The sequence below is a fragment of the Salvelinus namaycush genome, chromosome 23 (assembly GCF_016432855.1).
Source record: "Salvelinus namaycush isolate Seneca chromosome 23, SaNama_1.0, whole genome shotgun sequence".
NCBI classification, from domain to species: Eukaryota; Metazoa; Chordata; class Actinopteri; order Salmoniformes; family Salmonidae; genus Salvelinus; species Salvelinus namaycush.
This window is the reverse complement of record NC_052329.1, coordinates 44,105,795-44,131,040: the sequence shown is the minus strand read 5'-3', so window position 1 is coordinate 44,131,040 and position 25,246 is coordinate 44,105,795. Positions and strand designations below refer to the sequence as shown.

At 42.3% G+C, this 25,246-nt stretch overlaps 1 protein-coding gene across 2 annotated transcripts in view; it reads left to right on the top strand.

Moving 5' to 3' along the window:
* The first annotated feature begins 4,726 nt into the window (after positions 1-4,726).
* Positions 4,727-25,246, top strand: part of LOC120018470 (S-arrestin-like) — a 32,755-nt gene continuing 12,235 nt past the window's right edge. Inside the window, exons 1-7 of one of the 2 annotated variants that reach the window (XM_038961694.1) lie at positions 4,727-4,938; positions 20,804-20,869; positions 21,111-21,171; positions 21,294-21,338; positions 21,574-21,773; positions 24,094-24,153; positions 24,240-24,307. In XM_038961694.1, coding sequence (XP_038817622.1) covers positions 20,822-20,869; positions 21,111-21,171; positions 21,294-21,338; positions 21,574-21,773; positions 24,094-24,153; positions 24,240-24,307 — 482 coding nt within the window. In that variant the 5' untranslated portion in view covers positions 4,727-4,938; positions 20,804-20,821. Of the gene's footprint in view, positions 4,939-20,086; positions 20,170-20,803; positions 20,870-21,110; positions 21,172-21,293; positions 21,339-21,573; positions 21,774-24,093; positions 24,154-24,239; positions 24,308-25,246 lie in introns of those variants that run through there. The other variant, XM_038961695.1, reaches the window with a different exon arrangement.

Sequence of the window (25,246 nt, the reverse complement as noted above, 5' to 3'; positions counted from 1 at the left end):
AACTCACGACGCGCGTGCAAGTCCAGCGGAAAGTACGGACAAAGTCCAAAAGGTTATATTACAGTCCGTAGAAACATGTCAAACGAAGTATAGAATCAATCTTTAGGATGTTTTTAACAAATCTTCAATAATGTTCCAACCGGAGAATTCCTTTGTCTTCAGAAATGCAATGGAACTCAAGCTAACTCTTACATGAACGAGCATGGTCCGCTCGTGGCACTCTGGGAGAGACCTTACTCAATCCCCTCTGTCCCCCCTCCTTTATAGTAGAAGTATCAAACAAGGTTCTAGAGACTGTTGACATCTCGTGGAAGCCTTAGGAAGTGCAACATGACCCCATTTCCACTGTATCTTGGATAAGCAAAGGGTTGAAAACCTACAAACCTCAGATTTCCCACTTCCTGGTTGGATTTCTTTCTGAGGTTTTTGCCTGCCATATGAGTTGTGTTATACTCACAGACATCATTCAAACAGTTTCAGAAACTTCAAAGCGTTTTCTATCCATATCTACTAATTATATGCATATCCTAGAATCTGGGCCTGAGTAGCAGGCAGTTTACTCTGGGCATGCTTTTCATCCGGACGTGAAAATACTGCCCCTTACCCAAGAGGTTAACTGACTTGCCAAGTTAAATTAAGGTTACATAAAATACAAATTATTTCTAAAATGGGATTTGGTTTAAAACAATTACAGGTGCACCTTCTTATACTATATCGTTGTAATGCATTCTCTAATATTTCTATAGTGCTTTTTGAGTTCACACAGGTCTCTAGCCCACACAGGACTTTCTCTTTCAAGCTTAACTAGTCCTCACACTGTCTAGTTATACATCGGGTGCACACAGCTTTGGATGTCATCCGTCCACTTGCTCACACAGGTTTGGATGCTAATGTTAGTTTTCATCCGGTATACACAGATTTGGATGCTAACGTTAGATGGCAGCTTCCTCGGCAACAACTACAACAAAAAGTCTCACCCTATTTATCTGTCTCTGTTCAGAACACCGTAACCACCCGCCTGACACCCTCCTTCAGATCTTAGGCAGGTCCCTGGCGTCTCCTTCAGTTGAGTGGGTTTCCTTGAGCCACTTGGTGTGGCCCCCGTGCACGATTAAACCCAGGTCCTCAGGAGCAGCCAGCAGATGTTTGGTGTCCCATCTAGGGTGTCAAATATTGTGGTGGAAATTCTAATCAAGTGAGAGACTTTGTCATTTCTTCAAACAATCATATTTATTTAATATTGATTAATGAATGCAATAATGAAACTGACGACCGCACACTCTTGAGTGTGTTGCCGAGAGCTTAACCTTTTAATGGAAAAAACTGATCTTATATAGGAAACCTAAAAATGCTTAATCAGGGCTCGGTTCACCCCTCCCTTCCTGATCTGGGGGCATCCTAAGCCACATTGGGTTTATATTCTGGTTATCTGCACAGGAGATTGTTTTACCCCCAATTTCCCAGATGCCAGAATGAAGATGAGACAATGAGGGATTGTTCTAACTTTCCTAGGCTATCTCGGGTCACACACACACCACGGCATTGTCAATCATCTGCTCAAGCTCCAGAGGCCCAACTCAGTCCCATAGACACAGATGAGAGTACTCATCAAAGCTATTCGATGCATAAACAGTATTATAACAATCTTGTAATTTTTCACTCACAACTGGGAGGGGTACGGCCCAGAGAAGCGCTGTTGGATCCCGGTGGCACACCTGCTCCCCATCATTATGCACACCTGCTCTCCATTATTACGCACACCTGGACTTCACCATCACCTTGATTACCTTCCCTTTATTTAGCCCTCAGTAGCCTCAGTCATCAGGTGGTGTTGGTTTGCTTTCATGTTAAGTACGCATTTCCTGTTTTGTTAATTTTACCTTTCATCGCTGTTATTAAACTCTCCTTCTGCACCTGCTTCCTGATTATATGTAACAGTATAACTTTAAACCGTCCCCTCGCCCCGACACGGGCGCGAACCAGGGACCTTCTGCACACATCAACAACGGTCGCCCACGAAGTGTCGTTACCCATCGCTCCACAAAGGCCGCGGCCCTTGCAGAGCAAGGGGCAACACTACTAATAGGTTCCAGAGCAAGTGACGTAACTGATTGAAACGCTACTAGCGCGTACCCGCTAACTAGCTAGCCATTTCACATCTGTTACACTCACCCCCCTTTCAACCTCCTCCTTTTCCGCAGCAACCAGTGATCCGGGTTAACAGCATCAATGTAACAGTATAACTTTAAACCGTCCCCTCGCCCCGACACGGGCGCGAACCAGGGACCCTCTGCACACATCAACAACAGTCACCCACGAAGCGTCGTTACCCATCGCTCCACAAAGGCCGCGGCCCTTGCAGAGCAAGGGGCAACACTACTAATAGGTTTCAGAGCAAGTGACGTAACTGATTGAAACGCTACTAGCGCGTACCCGCTAACTAGCTAGCCATTTCACATCCGTTACATATACGTGACACTAGATTAGTGGAAAAGAGGTATAGGAGAGTTTTAAGTGTGCATCACTATGTATCAGAGAGAGTATGTCTATTAATCTTATTTTGTGTCTGCAACTGTGTAAAGTACCAAACTAAGAACTACCAACTTTGGATGCATAACAGTTTCAAAGTGTGTGAGTGCGAGAGAGAGTGGTATAATAATGAGAAAAGTAATACATAATTTACAGATTATTGGCTGAATTGATCAAACAGGGTAGACCCTATGATGGGTTGGTATAGACAGCAAAACGACACATTTCCTGTATTCTGGGACCATTGATATGCATCTGGCCATCTCCTGGTTACTGAGTCTGTCCCTGACTCGCTGTCTGCTGATGTTGCCCCTGACCATGCAATTGATGTACCGGAGCTTGCTGATGCAGTGGCACTGAACTCTGACCCTGATTAATAATCTGGGTCAGCACAGAGATGAGGCTGACCCTGATTAATAATCTGGGTCATCACAGAGATGAGGCTGTGTGCAGCCGAAACCACCTCTGAATACTCATTAGCTGGATATAGGGACAAGGGAAAAGCATTAACTGACTTGACACAATTTTTATGTCTAGCTTAAATGGCTAACTAGTCCAGAACATTTTGCTAAGGGTCATTCAGATACAAACAGATATGGATTTCAACATATGCTTTCAGTAAACCAAGTAGGGCAAAATGTGATTTCAATCTTATGTCTTGTCATGGTGGATACATGTAACGTTACCTAGCTAACTGGAGACCTTCATGATGGGACTAAAATCACAATGGCCTATTTCGACGTGACTTGGTTTAATAAAAACATACGCACAATCCTACGGCTAGCAGTGGCTAGTTATTCACTCCATTTGGCTAGCTAGTCAGACAACTTAAGCCAGCCGACTAAACTATGTAGTTAAGTAACGTACTTCAAAATTGTCACTGGTCAATATACACTGAATAAAAATATAAACACAACATGTGAAGTGTTGTTCCCATGTTTCATGAGCTGAAATAATAGATCTCAGAAATGTTCCATACACACAAAAAGCTTACTTCTCTCAAATTTTGTGCACAAATTTGTTTACATCCCTGTTAGAGCATTTCTCCTTTGCCAAGATAATCCATCCACCTGACATGTGTGGCATATCAACAAGCTGATTAAACATCATGATCATTACACAGGTGCACCTTATGCTGGGAACAAAAGGCAACTCTAAAATGTGCAGTTTTGTCACACAACACAATGCTACAGATGTATGAAGTTTTGAGAGAATGTGTAATTGGCATGCTGACTACAGGAATGTCCAACAGAGCTGTTGCCAGATAACTTAATGTTCATTTCTCTACCATAATCCGCCTCCAACGTTGTTTTAGAGAATTTGGCAGTACGTCCAACTGGCCTCACAAACCAAAGACCACATCTATGGCGTAGTGTGGGCGAGCAGTTTGCTGATGTCAACATTGTGAACAGAGAGCCCCATGGTGGGGTTATGGTATGGGCAGGCATCAGCTACAGACAACGAACACAATTGCATTTCATCAATGGCCATTTGAATGCACAAAAAATACTGTGACGAGATCCTGAGGCCCATTTTTATCTGTGACCAAATCTGTATTTCCAGTCATGTGAGATCCATAGATTAGGGCCTAATGAATGTATTTCAATTGACTGATTTTCTCATGTGAACTGTAACTTAGTAAAAAGCTATGAAATTGTTACATGTTGCGTTTATATTTTTGTTCGGTATATTAAGTGTATCTTTATACAATACATTTCATGGTATCAAGCAAGATTGGTTCTAGGCTTCAGGTATTGTTATGGAAATAGCTATTTAGGGTTGTCGCTGTTTTATCTCTCTCACACGCTGGCTCGCTCACTCACTCACTCGCTCAGGGCAAAGATATGGACAAATGTTTCACTACTAGCTGTCACATTACAGGCATGCAGTCTTGCGATTCATTCCATTTCCATTTGGCTAGCTAGTCTGACACCAAAGCCAGCCAACTAAGCTAACGTACTTTGTCAGTCACGGGTCAATAATGTACAGATATTAGAAGCGTGTCTATCTAATACAGTTAATGACAAACCATGTAACTACTTAGGTAAAGATATGAATTACCTGTTGCCCAATGTTCGATACAGGTGTTGCTAACTGGTTAGTCATGTTCAGAACATGGGGCCACTGGGGGAAAGAGTTGGGCTGCGGTCCAAACACTTACCCTCGCCTTATGCTCTAGGGGGAATCCCCGTCGCCATCTTGGATGGCGGTCCAAATGATTAGCCAAGCAAGGGAAGTTTGCAACGTAAGCCCCTCAGCCCTTGTTTTTAGTCGGCTTTGCGAGTGTACAATTATGTTCTCTCCGGGGCCTGAAACTCCACATAATTCAAATCCCGACGATTGTACATCTGCTAAGAAAAGTCTGCGAAAACTTAAAAACAACATCAATGGAGATGTCAACATACAAGTGTAAGTAAAAACAAATGCAAATAAGTTAGAAATTGTGCTACTTATGCACATGACGGCACAAACGCGTATCGTAAAAATGTTTTTGCTTAATTATCTTTTGGAAATTGTAGGGGGAAAAAACTTCCTTCAGAAGTTTCAGCTAGGCAGGCTAACGTTAGTTAGCTAATTCATTTGCTAGCTATCATACAGTAGGCGTATATTAATGATATATTTAATATAAGTAGACACGCACTAATAATTGACTGTAGCGCATATAAAGCACCCACAAGTTACCGGTGGCTGAAAACACAATCATCGCGGGATGAACGAGTGACGAATTTCCAGCCAAGGGTGGTTCATTTAAAAATCATTCCTTGCCCCTTGCCCCTTGCCCTGCAAGTATATACTTGTCAGAAGTCATGATACGTCATCAGAAGTGTCCACTTAATTTGAGGGTTGAGGGGATAGGGTGTGTCTTTTAAGTGTTTGGACAGCAGCCTTGGTGTGTAGTGGTGACGTCAGACCGTCTGATTTAAGTAGCCAATAGAAAAAAATCCTGTATATCATGTTCATTGATTGGGTTAAGATGAACCGTCACTCCAAAACTAGTGGACCACTGGTGATTCATTGTCTACGCCTCCCTTTAAATCCCGCCCTTCACAAAAAAATGGCTAAACTTGCAATCGAAAATACTGACAGTGAAGGTAAAGAAACAGACATCGAAAGCAAAGATACAAGTAGCATAACCAAAAGGTTGTACCTTTATTTTATTTTTATTTCACCTTTATTTGAACAGGTAGGCCAGTTGAGAACAAGTTCTCATTTACAACTGCGTCCTGGCCAAGATAAAGCAAAGCAGTGCGACAAAAACAACACTGAGTTACACATAAACAAACGTACAGTCAATAACACAATAGAAAAAAATCTATGTACAGTGTGTGCAAATGTAAAAGATTAGAGAGGTTAGGCAATAAAAAGGCCATAGAGGCGAAATAATTACAATGTAGCATTAACACTGGAGTGATAGATGTGCAGATGATGATGTGCAAGTAGAGATACTATGGTGCAAAAGAGCAAGAAAAATAACAATATGGGGACGAGGTAGTTGGGTGTGCTATTTACAGATTGGCTGTGTACAGGTACAGTGATCGGTAATCTGCTCTGACAGCTGATGCTTAAAGTTAGAGAGGGAGATATAAGTCTCCAGCTTCAGTGATTTTTGCAATTCGTTCCAGTCATTGGCATCAAAGAACTGGTAGGAAAGGCGGCCAAAGTAAGTGTTGGCTTTGGGGATGGCCATTTAAATATACCTGCTGGAGCGCGTGCTATGGGTGGGTGTTGCTATGGTGACCAGTGAGCTGAGAAGGCAGGGCTTTACCTAGCAAAGACTTATAGATGACCTGGAGCCAGTGGGTCTGGTGACAAATATGTAGCGAGGGCCAGCCAACAAGAGCTTACAGGTCGCAGTGGTGGGTAGTATATGGGGCTTTGGTGACAAAATGGATGGCACTGTGATAGACTACATCCAGTTTTCTGAGTAGAGTGTTGGAGGCTATTTTGTAAATTACATCGCTGAAGTCAAGGATTGGTAGGATAGTCAGTTTTACGAGGGTATGTTTGGCAGCATGAGTGAAGGAGGCTTTGTTATGAAATAGGAAGCCGGTTCTAGATTTAACTTTGGATTGAAGTAGAGTATTGATGCTAGTCGGGCGGGCGGGTGCGGGCAGCAATCGGTTGAAGAGCATGCATTTAGTTTTACTAGCATTTAAAAACAGTTGGAGGCCACGGAAGGTGTTTTGTATGGCATTGAAGCTTGTTTTGGAGGTTTGTTAATACAGTGTCCAAAGAAGGGCCAGATGTATACAGAATGGTGTCGTCTGCGTAGAGGTGGATCAGAGAATCACCAGCAGCAAGAGCGACATCATTGATATATACAGAGAAAAGAGTCGGCCCGAGAATTTAACCTTGTGGCACCCCCATAGAGACTGCCAGAGGTCCGGACAACAGGCCCTCTGATTTGACACACTGAACTGAGAAGTAGTTGGTGAACCAGGCGAGGCAGTCATTTGAGAAACCAAGGCTATTGAGTCTGCCGATAAGAATGCGGTGATTGAGTCGAAAGCCTTGGCCAGGTCGATGAAGACAGCTGCACAGTACTGTCTTTTATCAATGGCAGTTATGATATCGTTTAGGACCTTGAGCGTGGCTGAGGTGCACCACGACCAGCTCGGAAACCAGATTGCATAGTGGAGAAGGTACGGTGAGATTCGAAATGGTCGGTAATCTGTTTGTTAACTTGGCTTTCGAAGATTTTAGAAAGGCAGGGCAGGATGGATATAGGTCTTTAACAGTTGGGGTCTAGAGTGTCTCCACCTTTGAAGAGGGGGATGACCGCGGTAGCTTTCCAATCTTTGGGGATCTCAGACGATATGAAAGAGAGGTTGAACAGGCTAGTAATAGGGGTTGCAACAATTTTGGTGGGCAATTTTAGAAAGAGAGAGTCCAGATTGTCTAGCCCAGCTGATTTGTAGGGATCCAGATTTTGCAGCTCTTTCAGAACGTCAGCTGTCTGGATTTAGGTGAAGGAGAAGCGGGGGGGGGCTTGGGCAATTTGCTGCAGGGGATGCAGAGCTGTTGGCCGGGGTAGGGGTAGCCAGGTGGAAAGCATGGCCAGCCGTAGAAAAATGCTTCTTGAAATGATTGATTATCATAGATTTATCGGTGGTGACAGTGTTTCCTAGCCTCAGTGCAGTGGGCAGCTGGGAGGAGGTGCTCTTATTCTCCATGGACTTTACAGTGTCCCAAGACTTTTTGGAATTAGTGCTACAGGATGCAAAATACTGTTTGATAAAGCTAGTCTTAGCTTTCTTAACTGACTGTGTATATTGGTTCCTGACTTCCCTGAAAAGTTGCATATCGTGGCGGCTATTCGATGCTAATGCGGGAACGCCTCAGGATGTTTTTGTGCTGGTCAATGGCAGTCAAGTCTGGGGTGAATCAAGGGCTATATCTGTTCTTAGTTCTACATTTTTTTGAATGGGGCATGCTTATTTAGGATGGTGAGGAAAGCACTTTTAAATAGCAACCAGGCATCCTCTACTGACGGGATGAGGTCAAAATCCTTCCAGGACACCCGGGCCAGGTCGATTAGAAAGGCCTGCTCGCTGAAGTGTTTTAGGGAGCGTTTGACAGTGATGAGGGGTGGTCGTTTGATCGCGGGCCCATTACGGACGCAGGCAATGATGCCGTGATCGCTGAGATCCTGGATGAAGACAGCAGAGGTGTTTTTAGAGGGCAAATTGGTCAGAATGATATCTAAGAGGGTGCCCGTGGTTACGGATTTAGGGTTGTACCTGGTAGGTTCCTTGATCATTTGTGTGAGATTGAGGGCATCAAGCTTGGCCGGGGTGTTAAGGATATCCCAGTTTAGGTCACCTAACAGTACAAACTCTGAAGATAGATGGGGGGCAATCAATTCACATATGGTGTCCAGGGCACAGCTGGGGGCTGAGGGGGGTCTATAACAAGCGGCAACGGTGAAAGACTTGTTTCTGGAAAGGTGGATTTTTAAAAGTAGAAGCTCGAATTGTTTGGGCACAGACCTGGATAGTATGACAGAACTCTGCAAGCTATCTCTACAGTAGATTGCAACTCCGCCCCCTTTGGCAGTTCTATCTTGTTGGAAAATGTTGTAGTTGGGGATGGAAATTTCTGGATTTTTGGTGGCCTACCTAAGCCAGGATTCAGACACGACTAGGACATCAGGGTTGGCGGAGTGTGCTGAAGCAGTGAATAAAACAAACTTAGGGAGGAGGCTTCTGATGTTTTAACATGCATGAAACCAAGGCTTTTACATTTACAGAAGTCAACAAATGAGAGCGCCTGGGGAATGGGAGTGGTGCTGGGGGCTGCAGGGCCTGGGTTAACCTCTACATAAACAGAGGAACAGAGGAGGAGTAGGATAAGGGTACGGCTAGAGGCTAGAGGCTATAAGAACTGGTCGTCTAGTGCGTTCAGAACAGAGGGTAAAAGGAGCAGATTTCTGGGTGTGGAAGAATAGATTCAATGCATAATGTACTGACAAGGGTATGGTAGGATGTGAGTACAGTGAAGGTAAACCTAGGCATAGAGTGACAATGAGATAGGTTTTGTCTCTAGAGGCACCAGTTAAGCCAGGTGAGGTCACCGCATGTGTTGGGGGTGGGATAAAAGGGCTATCTAAGGCATATTGTGCTGGGCTGGGGGATCTACAGTGAAATAAGACAATAATCATGATTCAGTAGTCGCTACTATGCTTGGCGAGCTGGAGACATTCAGACAGATAGCGGGCCGGGGTTAGCAGATGGGCCCGCGGCGATGTCGCAACGGAAGAGCCAATTGAAACCACCTTGTACGATTACGTTGGCAGACCAGTCATGATGGATCGGCGGGGCTCATTGTCGGCAGTAAAGGGTTCAGGCCAATTGGCAAAAGAGGTATTGTAGCCCAAGAATTAGCTGGTGGACCTCTTTGGCAAGCTGAGAGATGGGCCTAGCTCGAGGCTAACTCAAGGCTAACTGGTGCTTGCTTCGGGACAGAGACATTAGCCACGAGTAGCCACTCGGATTGCAGCTAGCTAGCTGCGATGATCCGGTGTATAGGTTCAGAGCTTGCGGTAGGAATCCGGAGATGTGGTAGGGAAAAAGCAGTCCGATATGCTCTGGGTTGATATCGTGCTGTGCAGACTGGCGGGTATTGACCGAGCTGAGGCTGGCTGGTGTCCGAGTTAACGGTGAAGACCGCTAGCAGTGGCTAACTGACTACTAGCTAGTTAGCTGGCTAGCTTCTGATGGGGATTCTAAAGTATAAAAATAGCAGATCCGTACCATATTGGGTGAGGCGGGTTGCAGGAGAATATATTCAGTGTGTAGATGGAAAGTGAGATTAAAATATATACAAAACATATACGAAAAAACGAGGAAAACGGTATATAAAACGATATTTACACAGGACGGGACAAGACCCATCCTCGAAAATATCATGTTTACATTTTTTACTTTTTATTTTTCATGTTTACGATTAATTTTATTTTAAATTCAATACATATGGCATGAAATTGGCCCCATACTTTCTCCTCTCAATCACGAGACTCCGCTTCATGCTGCAGCGCTCAGTCTCAACACACACACCCCCCTCCGGCACTCCCCCTCCCCACCACTCACTCTCTCACTCACTCAGAAACAGGCTGCCTCACTGCCTGATAGTCAGCAATAGCAGGTCACAGTGATATATATTTTTTTAAGAAAATGCCATGGCGGCCGCAGTGCAATTTAGAAATAGCCCAATAACCCGCAACCCACGACCAATACATTTCCATCCGCAACATTGTTTTGAAAGTAGCCAAATTTGTTAGAAAACCGGACATGGCAACCTTGCTTGTCACTCATTCAACTGGCAAGCTAGCGCGATAACTACAACAGTGAGAGCTCGTGAAGCAACCCACTAGAGCCCCCTCTGTTGGCCGAAACCAGCACATACCCACTTCTATAAATATATAATTACAAAGTTGACGATATATCTCACACACACAGTGGCGATTTTAGCATGTACATTTTGGTGGGGTAACTCCCCCCAAAAATGTGCGATGCATGCTGGCGAAGCCACTACACTACACGGCGCTAAACAATACATTAATTGCACTATAACAGTGACAAACGGTGCCCATAAACTGTTAAAGCCTACAGTAAAGCTGTCCCAACAGCAGAGCTTTCTTTTCAGTACCATGGAGTGAATCTTTACCACTGCTACACCTGGCTATCAGCGGAGCCTTGTCTGGCAGCGAAACAGTTCATTCAGCCTAATTTACTGCCTTTTAAAAAACAAAGCTGATATGGCTGACTTGCTTTCTTATGGCTGAGATCCCACTAACGGGATCGATATGACAACAGCCAGTGAAAGTGCAGGGCGCCAAATTCAAACAACAGAAATCTCATAATTACAATTCCTCAAACATACAAGTAAGTATTTTATACCATTTTAAAGGTAATCTTGTTGTTAATCCCACCACAGTGTCCCGATTTCAAAAAGGCTTTACAGCGAAAGCACCACAAACGATTATGTTAGGTCACCGCCAAGTCACAGAAAAACACAGCCATTTTTCCAACATTAGTCACAAAAAGCAGAAATATAGATACAATTAATCACTAACCTTTGATGATCTTCATCAGATGACACTCATAGGACTTCATGTTACACAATACATGTATGTTTTGTTCGGTAAAGTTCATATTTATATAAAAAAATCTCAGTATACATTGGCGCGCTATGTTCAGTAGTTCTTAACCTGTTTGGGGTGCAGCCCGACACCGGTACACTTATGACAACATCCAGCTCAAGTGCAGGGCGCGAAATTCAAAAGATATTTTTTAAAAATATTTTACTTTCACACATTAACAAGTCCAATACAGCATATGAAAGGTACACATCTTGTGAATCCAGCCAACATGTCCGATTTTTAAAATGTTTTGCAGGGAAGACACAATATGTAAATCTATTAGCTAACCATGTTAGCAAAAGACACTCCATTTTCTTACTCCATCAGTTTTTTACTCCATCAGTAGCTATCACAAATTCGACCAAATAAAGATATAAATAGCCACTAACCAAGAAACAACTTCATCAGATGACAGTCTGATAACATATTTATTGTATAGCATATGTTTTGTTCGAAAAATTTGCATATTTCAGGTATAAATCATAGTTTACATTTCAGTTACAATCAGAAATTGCACCGAAAGCAGCCATAATATTTACAGACACCAACGTCAAATACCTAATTACTCATCATAAAACATTTCTGAAAAATACATAGTGTACAGCAATTGAAAGACAGGCATCTTGTGATTCCAGACAATATTTCCGATTTATCAAGTGTTTTACAGCGAAAACACAATATAGCGTTATAATAGCCAGAAACACTTGGGCGCCGACGACCAGTTCACATGCACGACAGATATTAGAAATAGCATCATAAAATGTTTCTTACTTTTGGTGATCTTCCGTCAGAATGTTGGACAAGGTGTCCTTTGTCCAGAACAGTCGTTGTTTGGATCTGGAACGGCAAATTTCCCTCTTGATTTAGCATGGGCACTTGCCAAGTGGCACGGATCTCTCCAACGTCAACAAAGTCAGAGAACGGAACACGGCAAAACTCCCGAAAAAATTTCAATAATCTGATTAAACTATATTGAAAAAACATACTTTACGATGATATGGTCACATGTATCAAATAAAATCTAAACCGGAGATGTTAGTCGTCCATAACGACAGCTAAACAGAAGGCAAATCCATGTCCCCTTTCGCGCGCTCCAGAAACAGGAAATGGACGGTCACGTCATACAAAGAGCTTTAATTCCACCTCAGACCAAGATAAACACGAAATTTCTTCTCTCACCGCCTCTTGACAACCAGGGGAAGGTGTATGAAGTGTACGTAGACTCTTACGTATCATGCCCATGTATAGGCAGGAAGTTGAACAGAGCATCGATTTCTGACATTCCACTTCCTGGTCAGGAAATGTGCTGCAGAATGAGTTCTGTTTCACTCAGAGAAATAATTCAAACGGTTTTAGAAACTAGAGAGTGTTTTCTATCCAATAGTAATAATAATATGCATATTGTACGAGCAAGAATTGAGTACGAGGCCGTTTGAAATGGGCACGATTTAACTGGCTACTCAATACTGCCCCTTGCAGCCATAAGAAGTTAAAACATCCGGTGATTTTGCAGAGAGCCACATCAATTTCCAGAAATACTCATAATAAGCGTTGATCAAAGATACAAGTGTTTTCATGGAATTTTAGATCCACTTCTCCTTAATGCAACCGCTGTGTCAGATTTCAAAAAAGCTTTACGGAAAAAGCAAACCATGCATTAATCTGAGTACGGCGCTCAGAGCCCAAACCAGCCAAAAAGATATCCGCCATATTGTGCAGTCAACAGAAGTCAGAAATAACATGATAAATATTCACTTACCTTTGATGATCTTCATCAGAATGCACTCCCAGGAATCCCAGTTCCACAATAAATGTTTGTTTTGTTCGATAATGTCCATCATTTATGTCCAAATAGCTACTTTTGTTAGCGCGTTTTGTAAACAAATCCAAAGTCATGAAGCGCATTCACTAGGAGCAGACGAAATGTCAAAAAGTTCCGTTACAGTCCGTAGAAACATGTCAAACGATGTATAGAATCAATCTTTAGGATGTTTTTAACATAAATCTTCAATAATGCTCCAACCGGAGAATTCCTTTGTCTGTAGAAAAGCAATGCAATGCGAGCTACCTCTCACGTGAACGAGCGTCACGAGCCTGTAGCACTCTGCCAGACCACTGACTCAAAGAGCCCTTATGAGCCCCTCCTTTACAGTAGAAGCCTCAAACAAGGTTGTAAATACTGTTGACATCTAGTGGAAGCCTTAGGAAGTGCAAAATTACCAATATCCCACTGTATCTTCAATAGGGAATGAGTTGAAAAACGACCAACCTCAGATCCACTTCCTAGTTGGATTTTTCCTCAGGTTTTTGCCTGCCATATGAGTTCTGTTATACTCACAGACATCATTCAAACAGTTTTAGAAACTTCAGAGTGTTTTCTATCCAAATATACTAATAATATGCATATATTAGCAACTGGGACTGAGTAGCAGGCCGTTTACTCTGGGCACCTTATGCATCCAAGCTACTCAATACTGCCCCCAGCCATAAGAAGTTAAACAAATGTGGATTCTACTGACAATTGAGATCAGTGGCGATTTTAGCATGGATATCTTGGTGGGGCAAAAAAAAGTGGGATGCATGCCAGCAAAGCCACTACACAACCAACACTAAACAATATATGAATTGCACTATAACGGTGACAAATGGTACCCACAAACTGTTAGAGCCTACATAAAGCTGTCCCAACAGCAGTTCCAACATCTTACCACTGCTACAGCTGGCTATCAGCGGAGCCTTGTCTGGCAGAGAAACAGTTAATTCAACCTCATTTACTGCCTTTAAAAAGAACAAAGCTGATATATGGCTGACTTGCTTAAACAAATGACTATTGACTATTGACAAACTATGGCATAAGGGGATGACAAGCTGATAAGAGGCAATCCGTAATTTTGATTAAGACAATGAGCCAGCTAATGTAGGACGGACGTAGTCAATATAACTATTTGTTTAGCACTTTTGAAATGTACAGCGACAGAATTCAGAACATGGGCCGTTCTTACAGTGTACACCAAGTCAGAACTTTAGGAGAAATAAAGGGGGCATATAAGCAGACAATGAAAGCTCTTACAATATTTGATGATTACATTTCTCTAGAACAGGTTATAGGCTACATGTGCACCACCAAGTCAGAACAGTAGGCAAAATTAAGAGGGGTAAATAGACCAAATTATTAGGGTGAGGCTCATGGGCTACTAACATCTTACTATACAACATACACTTAGTATTACTTTCTTAGCTACTGTATACATATCTCCCTGGCATATTACATAATTTATGCAGCAGCATACATTACTTTTTTTTGACTCACCTTGTTGTGCTGTGCTCAATTGAACAGGAAGTTGGCGCAGCGGTCCTTCGTGGGCAAATTTTGTCATCAAAGTCTGGCATTCTCTGGATTTATGGTGCTTTCAAAACAACTGGGAACTCTGAGCACCGATACGTTTTATCTTTAATTTTTCTTCATTTTTTCTCTTCATATGACAAGGATTAAAAAGGATTTGCCTGTAGATTGTCGAATTGATTCATGATGACTGCTAGCTAAGATTTTGAAAGTCTGATGTTGACATGATCAGTCCAATCAAAGCTACTGTACATATAACGTGATTTGACGTAATTTTATCTGTGGCAAATTACCTTGAGCCTTCTTGGATGGGCACTTCTAATGTAACTCTATGGCAACATTCAAGGGGCTAGAATTTTCTAGCTCTACCCTTACACTTGGCGGCGACGTAGTGTCCCCATGAGTGACAGAATACTGAGCCAATCACAGCGCAGCGCTCCATATTTTCTGCTGGCTTGCCCCACCACAGAAAGCACTAAGCTAGGCTGAAACACCTGCATTTTGGAGCTGCCTTACTCAAGAAAACAAAAAAGAGACCATGTTTGTATGTGGCTTTTTTAACTCAATGATATATATTTTTTACATTCTTTGCAAACTGATATGTGACATGTATTAATGCCAAAATAACATGCAAAACAGGAACACCCCCCCCCCCCCAGCTTTAAACAGGTGAATGATGGGTCGCCACTGATTACACGGTAACCTCAAACAACCTCAAACTGTCCCTTCCACAAACTACCCGAAAACAGCTACCACAGATTACCACAAACAACCTCAAATAACCCCAAAATACCCATATAACAACAACAAACTACCACAATCAACCACATAATACCATAATCTGTAGTATTTTCTAGTGGTATTTTGAGATTGTTTGTTGTAGTTTGTGGTATTTTGGGGGGGTTGTTTGTGGTAGTCTTGTTTAATGTTCTTCAGATATGTTGGAGCTAAACTGAATGTAATATATAATAATATATGCCATAGCGCATCCTGAAGTTTGAAGTGTCATGCTCTACCAACTGAGCCACACAGTACCACATGAATGTGATTATACCACCAGACATTAAATACACAATCATACATTGAATATGGGAGCAATGCATGCTCTTTCAGGTGCATGTGGGTAAATGCACGTCAGTATTGGCAGTATTAAATGCAGCAGAAGGACTGTAACTCCCTCTGCCCATCTTTGTTTACCTACTGTATTAACAGTTAATGTGTAGAATGGTCTGTGAGAGAAGAAATTGCAGCGATTCATCTCTGGTGATTAATATTCAAAGTGTAATCCCCTAGGCCCCTCTGCTGATGTCAGCCTGCAGACTGCTGAGTTTGACAACAAGGTCTTTACAGCTCAGAGTCAGGCAGGAGAGACTGCACGGTAGTACACCTGTACGGTGTCCATATTAGGACAATCCCAGTGAGATTGAGGCTGTCCTCATATGGACACCTTATTACAGACCTGACTGACTGACCAGTCCTCAGACAAAAACTAACCCCCCAGCTACAAATAGCCCAAGTTAACAAATGTAACTTAAGAAACAAGGTTCGTGAAATCAATCATTTGCTAGTAGCAGATGACATTCATATTCTGACAATCACTGAAACTCACTTAGATAATACCTTTGATGATACAGTGGTAGCAATACATGGTTATAACATCTACAGAATAGACAGAAATGAAAAAAGTGGAGGTGTTACCGTTTATATTCAGAACCACATTCCTATAATGCTTAGAGAGGATCTCATGTTAAATACTGTTGAAGTAATATGGCTACAGGTTCATCTGCTATAGACCACCAAGTGTGAACAGTCAGTATCTGGATAACGTGTGAAATGCTGATAATGTTTGTGCTATCAACAGAGAGGTATATTTTCTGGGTGATTTAAATATTGACTGGCTTTCACCAGGTTTCCCACTCAAGAAAAAGCTTAACTTTAACTAGTGCCTGCAACCTAGTTCAGGTTATCAGTCAACCTACCAGGGTAGTTACAAACAGCACAGGAATGAAATCATCACATATTTACTAATGTTGCAGAAATTTGCTTTAAAAAAGTATCCAAATCCATCGGATGTTTTGATCACTATACAGTAGCCATATCTAGGAAAACCAAAGTTCCAAAGGCTGTGCCTAATATAGAGTACTGTATAAGAGTTCATACAATAAGTTTTGTAGTGTATGTTGTTGATGTAAAACATATTTGTTGGTCTGTGGTGTGTAATGAGGAGCAACCAGACGCTGCACTTGACACATTTATGAAATTGCATGACATACCAGCAACATACACTGACACTACATATCCAAGTATAACTGATCAAATTATGAAAGGCAAGCATTGTAATTTTGAATTCCATAAAGTGAGTGTGGAAGAAGTGACATTTTTTTTGTTGTCTATCAACAATGACAAGCCAACGGGGTCTGACAACTTGTATGGAAAATTACTGAGGATAATAGCAGACGATATTGCCACTCCTATTTGCCATATTTTAATTCTAAGCCTACTAGAAAGTGTGTGCCCTCAGGCCTGGAGGGAAGCAAGAATAGTAAAGCCCCCAAGAATAGTAAAGCCCCCTTTACTGGCTCAAATAGCTGACCAATCAGCCTGTTACCAACCCTTAGTAAACTTTTGGGAAAATGTGTTTGTCCAGATACAATGCTATTTTACTAAAAACAAATTGGCAACAGACTTTCAGCATGCTTAAAGGGAAGGACATTCAACAAGCACAGCACTTACACAAATGACTGATGATTGGCTGAGAGAAATTGATGATAAAAAGATTGTTAGACTTTAGTGCGGCTTATGGCATTATTGATCATAGTCTGCTGCTGTAAAAACGTATGCGTTATGGCTTTACACCTCCTGCTATATTGTGGATAAAGAGTCACTTATCTAACAGAACACAGAGGGTGTTCTTTAATGGAAGCCCCTCCAACATAATCCAGATAGATTCAGGAATTCCCCTGGGCAGCTGTCTAGGCCCCTTACATTTTAAAATGTTTACTAATGACATGCCACTGGCCTTGAGTAAAGCCAGTGTGTCTATGTATGCAGATGACTCAACACTATACACGTCAGCTACTACAGCGAGTTAAATCCCTGCAACGCTTAACAAAGAGCTGCAGTTAGATTCAGAATGCGTGGCAAGGAATAAGTTAGTCCTAAATATTTCAAAAACTAAAAGCATTGTATTTGGGACAAATCATTCACCTAATCCTTAACCTCAACTAAATCTTGTAATAAATAATGTGGAAATTGAGCAAGTTGAGGTGACTAAACTGCTTGGAGTAACCTTGAATTGTAAACTGTCATGGTCAAAACATGGTGATACAACAGTAGCAAAGATGGGGAGAAGTCTGTCCATAATAAAGCACTGCTCTGCCTTTTTAACAACACTATCAACAAGCCAGGTCCTACAGACTCTAGTTTTGTTGCACCTGTTCAGTCGTGTGGCCAGGTGCCACAAAGAGGGACTCAGGAAAGTTGCAATTGTCTCAGAACATGGCAGCACTGCTGAACAGTAGAGCTAACATTAATACAATGCATGTTATTCTCTCATGGCTCAAAGTGGAGGAGAGATTGACTTCATCACTACTTGTTTTTGTAAGAAGTGTTGACATAATGAAGGTGTCTGTTTAAACTACTAGCAGAAAGCTCGGACACCCATGCATACCCCACAAGACATGTCACCAAAGGTCTCTTCACAATCACTAAGTCAAGAACAGACTATGGGAGGTGCACAGTACTACATAGTGAAATGGCTACATGGATCTCTTTTCCACATCAGGTAACTGATGCAAGCAGTAGAATCATTTTTTTTTAAACAGTTAAAAATACACCTTATGGAACAGCGGGGACTGTGAACAGACACACATACACATAAGACTCACACGTACACATGGATGTTATATTGTAAATATGTAATAGTGGAGTAGTGGCCTGAGGGAACACACTAAATGTATTGGGTAAAGTGTTATGAAATGTAATGGCATGTAATGTTTAAAATTGTATATAACTGCCTTAATGTTGCTGGACCCCAGCAAGAGTAGCTGCTGCCTTTTCAAGTCTTCCCATAGATTTTCAAGTAGATTTAAGTCAAAACTGTATCTCGGCCACTCAGGAACATTCACTGTCTTCTTGGTAAACAACTCTAGTGTAGATTTGGCGTTGTGTTTTAGGTTATTGTCCTGCTGAACGGTGAATTCATTTCCCAAGGTCTTATGGAAAGCTGACTGAACCAGGTTTTCCTCTAGGATTTTGTCTGTGCTTAGCTCCATTTCATTTCTTTTTTATCCTGAAAAACTCCCCAGTCCTTAACAATTACAAGCATACCCATAACATGATGCAGCCACCACTATGCTTGAAAATATTTTTTTATTATTTTTATTTCACAAAAAGTGAATAGATTTGCTTTTTTTTTTGCAGTATTACTTTAGTGCCTTGTTGCAAACAGGATGCATGTTTTGGAATATTTGTCTTCTGTACAGGCTTCCTTCTTTCCACTGTCAAGTAGGTTAGTATGTGGAGTAACTACAATGTTGTTCATCCATCCTCAGTTCTCCTATCACAGCCATTAGTTCAACTCTGTAACTGTTTTAAAGTCACCATTGGCCTCATGGAGAAATCCCTGAGCGGTTTCCTTCCTGTCCGCCAACTAGGTTAGGAAGGACGCCTGTATCTTTGTAGTGAGTGGATGTGTTGATACACCATCCTAGGTGTAATTAATCAGGGATATTCAATGTCTTTTTAAAAAATGTATGCATCCACCGATCTTTGCGAGGCATTGGAAAACCTCCCTGATCTTTGTGGTTGAATCTGTGTTTTAAATTCACTGCTCGACTGAGGGACCTTACAGGTGTATATGTGGGGTAGAGAGATGAGGTAGTCATTAAAAAATCATGTTAAGCACTATTATTGCACACACTGTGAGTCCATGCAACTTATTATGTGACTTGTTAAGCACATTTTTACTCCTGAACTTATTTAGGCTTGCCATAAGAAGGGGGTTGAATACATTGTGACTCGATACATTTGAGCTTTACATTTTATTTATTTTTTTGTAAAAAAAAAAAAAATTAAAACATAATTCCACTTAGACATTATGGGGTATTGTGTGTAGGGCAGTGGGGGGGAAAACCATCTTAAATTAATCCATTTTCAATTCAGGCTTTAACACAACAAATAGTGGAAAAAGTCAAGGGGTGTGAATACTTTCTGAAGGCACTGTAGTAGTAGAGTGGCTCAAGCTCAGTCAGAGGTGGCGTTCTAGGCCAACTACATTGCAATAGTTGCATTGCATCAACTAATGGTCGCATGCCATGTCATCAACTGTGCAGTCGGGCATCAGATTACTAGCTGATGTGGTTAATGCATTTGTTAAACACCTATCCAGGTGTTGTGAGATGTGGCATACCTCTGCAATGTAGTCAACCTGGAACGCTGCCAGTGTGTACGACCAGTCACAGTGCATTCTTTGCTGGTTAGGCCTACTGTACATGTGTAAAGATTAGGTCCTCGTGCTTCAGATCTTGGCCCTTAATCAAGCTGACGGAAAGGAGCTGACGATCCAATTAGTAACTAAACTCCTGCTTTATCCCGAGGGAGGCGTGACAGGGAGGACCTGAGGTGGGATGAAGTCGCCCCTAGACACTGATCTATGGTCAGTTTTAACATTTTACTCCATAGTGGTTTAGAATAGGATTCATGGAGGGTGAACTTATCCTAGATCTGTGCTTAATGGCAATTTCTAGCTTGAGATGAGTCAGTCGAGGGGGGGTCAGCAGCACCCACACAGATCATAAATGTAGCCACATTGTTGTGCCTGGTACACTAGTGTTACCTGCAGCTGACCCGTACACGTCCAGCACCACAACTGCAGGTCAGTCAACCTGCCCAAGTGGCATTTCTACTGTATAGGTCGGGTATGGGGAAGATGGGTGGTTAAGCATGTTTGTGTAGCAATTATAAGGTAGTTATGATACAATGCACCAACTTTCCTAGATTGGTACTGAGAAAATAGCAATGCCAGGTGAAGAGGCAAACTATTAGTACAATGAGAGAAAATTGGGTTGATGAGATCATATGATGGGGTTTTTAGAACTAGAATGCTGGATGCTTTAAACTGTTTTCAGCAGGCATTCTATGTTTTATTGCCATGACACTGATAGACTGAGTCAGATTTGTATCTATGCCTGCAGATATCGAATAAAGACGGCCGCCAGTCAAACATCAGCCCTTATTTCATTCTATGTCAGTCAGCCGCATTTGTAGTGACAATGTAATTTCTTCTGTAGATTTCAGAGACAAAAACCATGAGCCCCAAACATGTTATCTTCAAGAAACTCTCCCGTGATAAGTCGGTGAGTATCCCTCCTAAGGCCAGCAAAAACAGTACCAGAGTTGTCTTTAAAAAAATGTTTTTATTCATTTTGGTTTTATCCTATCCATCTGCCCGTGCTTGGCATCTATGTCTATCTTTTTGCTCCTGTTTGTTTGTTTGTTTGTATTTGCAAGCAGTTGGCGACAATGACAACAACGTAGGCTATGTGCAGGGCCGTTTGTCATTACCATTGGTAAAGTCTCAGGTCTGATCTGTCATAGGTTGGGGTGTACATGGCCAAGAGGGACTTTGTGGATCACTGTGACTCTGTCGACCCTGTTGGTGAGTGTGTGACCGAGAAACCAAACCATTTCAGGGAAGGGAAGGACTTGGTTCTATTTGGATGTTTTTGCCTTGTGCTTTTGTCATGCTCAAGAGCTATTTCTCTCCCCTGTATGAATCAGATGGAGTTGTGCTGATTGACCCTGTACAGGTCAAAGGAAAGAAAGGTTGGTTTTTCAACATTTGAACTCATCTCAGCTTTGTAAATTAGGAAATGAAGAGGGGCCAGGAGTTTTTCCTGATTATGTGATTTCACTATAGGAAAATCCCTGTGCCCTAGTTATAGCCTATGAATAGGGCACCAAGTTTTTCCTAGTAAGGTTACGTTGTCCCTAGGAATGAATGTAACCGTCTATAAAAAAAGCAGTGAAGACATTGTTGTTTACTACTTGTGCCCCACAGTGTTTGTCATGCTGTCCTGCACGTTCCGGTATGGCAGAGATGACATGGACGTGATGGGTGTGGCCTTCCGCAGGGACATCTTTCTGACCACACGCCAGGTGTACCCCGAACTGCAGGACAAGGAAAGGAGCGTACACACCAAGATGCAGGAGAAACTACTGCGCAAGCTGGGAGACAATGCCATTCCCTTCTTCTTTGAGGTGACTGAGAGCAGACGCATGCTTCGGGGTGATGTGTACCCTAGGTACAGATCTAGGATCAGCTCCCCTTCCCCAAATCCTAACCTTAACCATTAGTGGGGGAAATTCTAAACTGACCCAAGAGCACATCTAGGGGCAACTTCACCCTGCACCACAGACACACAGTACACAGGGGCGTCATGCCCATAGGGGGCACAGGGGCTCGTGCCCTCAGATTTATCCTGTTTAAAAAATATGAATGTTCCATTTTCTGTTGTTTCTCTGTAATACTACTAACCACGTAGCACTTTTATGAAGTTGGCTTCAGCTAGCCCATGTACAGTTGAAGTCAGAAGTTTACATACACCTTAGCCAAATACATTTAAACTCAATTTTTCACAATTCCTGACATTTAATCCTAGTAAAAAATTCCCAGTCTAAGGTTGGTTAGGATCACCACTTTATTTTAAGAATGTGAAATGTCAGAATAATAGAGTGATTTATTTCAGCTTTAATTTTTTTCATCACATTCCCAGTGGGTCAGAAGTTTACATACACTCAATTAGTATTTGGTAGCATTGCCTTTAAATTGTTTATCTTGGGTAAAACGTTTCGGGTAGCCTTCCATAAGCTTCCCACAATAAGTTGGGTGAATTTTGGCCCATTCCTCCTGACAGAGCTGGTGTAACTGAGTCAGGTTTGTAGGCCTGCTTGCTCGCGCACACTTTTTCAGTTCTGCCCACAATTTTTCTGAGGTCAGGGCTTTGTGATGGCCACTCCAATACCTTGACTTTGTTGTCCTTAAACCATTTTGCCACAACTTCTGGGATTGATTTGCATTTTTCGCACCAAAGTACGTTCATCTCTAGGAGACAGAACGCGTCTCCTTCCTGAGCAGTATTATGGCTGCGTGGCCCCATGGTGTTTATACTTGCGTACTATTGTTTGTACAGATGAACGTGGTACCTTCAGGTGTTTGGAAATTGCTCCCAAGTATGGACCAGACTTGTGGAGGTCTACATTTCTTTTCTGAGGTCTTGGCTGATTTCTTTTGATTTTCCCATGATGTGAAGCAGAGGCACTGAGTTTGAAGGTAGGCCTTGAAATACATCAACAGGTACACTTTGACTCAAATGATGTCAATTAGCCTATCAGAAGCTTCTAAAGCCATGACATCATTTTCTGGAATTTTCCAAACTGTTTAAAGGCACAGTCAACTTAGTGTATGTGAACTTCTCACCCACTGGAATTGTGTTACTGTGAATTATAAGTGAAATAATCTTTCTGCAAACAATGCACAAATGCACAAAGTAGATGTCCTAACCGACCTGCCAAAACGATGGTTTGTTCACAAGAAATTTGAGTGTTTGAAAAACGAGTTTTAATGACTCCAACATAAGTGTATGTAAACTTCCGACTTCAACTGTAGGTTCCCAATCTCCCAACCTCATAACTAGCTACCAAGAAACCATTTCAGGCTATCAATCAAGTTAGAGTAGCTAGCTTGTCTAACTACCTTAGCTGGCATGCCAGCTGGCGTGATGTGACACTGTAACAGACTGACATTAGTAAGTAGTGATGTGGCACTGTAACAGACTGACATTAGTAAGTAGTGGGTGTGACACTAACAGACTGACAGTATTAAGTAGTGGGTGTGACACTGTAACAGAAGTAAGTAGTGATGTGACACTAACAGACTGACAGTAGTAAGTAGTGGGTGTGACACTGTAACAGACTGACAGTAGTAAGTTGTGATGTGACACTGTAACAGACAGAGTAGTGGGTGTGACACTGTAACAGACTGACAGTAGTAAGTAGTGATGTGGCACTGGAACAGACTGACAGTAGTAAGAAGTGATGTGGCACTGTAACAGACTGATAGTAGTAAGTAGTGATGTGACAGTGTAACAGACTGATAGTAGTAAGAAGTGATGTGACAGTGTAACAGACTGACAGTAGTAAGTAGTGATGTGACACTGTAACAGACTGATAGTAGTAAGTAGTGATTTGGCACTGTAATAGACTGACAGTAGTAAGTAGTGATGTGACACTGTAACAGACTGACCTTGGTAAGAATTGGATTTGACATTGTAATAGACTGCAAGTAGTAAGTAGTGGGTGTGACACTGTAACAGACTGACAGTAGTAATGTGACACTGTAACAGACTGACAGTAGTAAGTTGTGATGTGACACTGTAACAGACAGAGTAGTGGGTGTGTCACTGTAACAGACTGACAGTAGTACATAGTGATGTGACACTGTAACAGACTGACATAGTGTGTTGTGGGTGTGACATTGTTCTGCCGAAGTTTACAGGATGATGTGTTCTGTGTCTTTCAGTTCCCAGACAACCTGCCGTGCTCTGTGTGTCTGCAGCCGGCTCCATCCGATGTGGGCAAGGTAAGTAACACAGCCAGCAGCAGCCTTTCTACCTCAATTCATGTGCACTGTATGGTATTCTAAATTCTCAACCTCTCTGTTCACAGCGCTGCGCTGTCGAGTTCGAAGTAAAGGCTTTCTGTGCCGAGAACCAAGACGAGAAAATCGAAAAGCGGTAAGTTCAGACTCACAAACAACTAGACACACCAACCAAAGTACAGTCCACTTCTGGATACTGTTTTTTTATGATTTTTTTATTTAACCTTTATTTGACTAGGCAAGTCAAATTCTTATTTACAATGACGTCCTACACCGGCCAAATCTGGACGACGCTGGGCCATTTGTGCGCCGCCCTATGGGACTCCCAATCACGGCCGGTTGTGATACAGCCTGTTGAAGTACAGTGCAGTTCCACCTTCCCAATTCATATACTAAACTCAGCAAGAAAAGAAACGTCCTCTCACTGTCAACTGTCTTTATTTTCAGCAAACTTAACATGTGTAAATATTTGTATGATCATAACAAGATTCAACAACTGAGACATAAACTGAACAAGTTTCACAGACATGTGACTAACATAAATGGAATAATGTGTCCCTGAACAAAGGGGGGGTCAAAATCTAAAGTAACAGTCAGTATCTGGTGTGGCCACCAGCTGCATTAAGTACTGCAGTGCATCTCCTTCTCATGGACTGCACCAGATTTGCCAGTTCTTGCTGTGAGATTAACCCACTCTTCCACCAAGGCACCTGCAAGTTCCCAGACATTTCTGGGGGGAATGGCCCTAGCCCTCACCCTCCGGTCCCAGACGTGCTCAATGGGATTGAGATCCGGGCTCTTCACTGGCCATGGCAGAACACTGACATTCCTGTCTTGCAGAAAATCACGCACAGAACGAGCAGTATTACTGGTGGCATTGTCATGCTGGAGGGTCATGTCAGGATGAGCCTGCAGGAAGGGTACCACATGAGGGAGGAGGATGTCTTCCCTGTAACGCACAGCGTTGAGATTGCCTGCAATGACAACAAGCTCAGTCCGATGATGCTGTGACACACCGACCCCAGACAATGACGGACCCTCCACCTCCAAATCGATCCTTCTCCAGAATACAGGC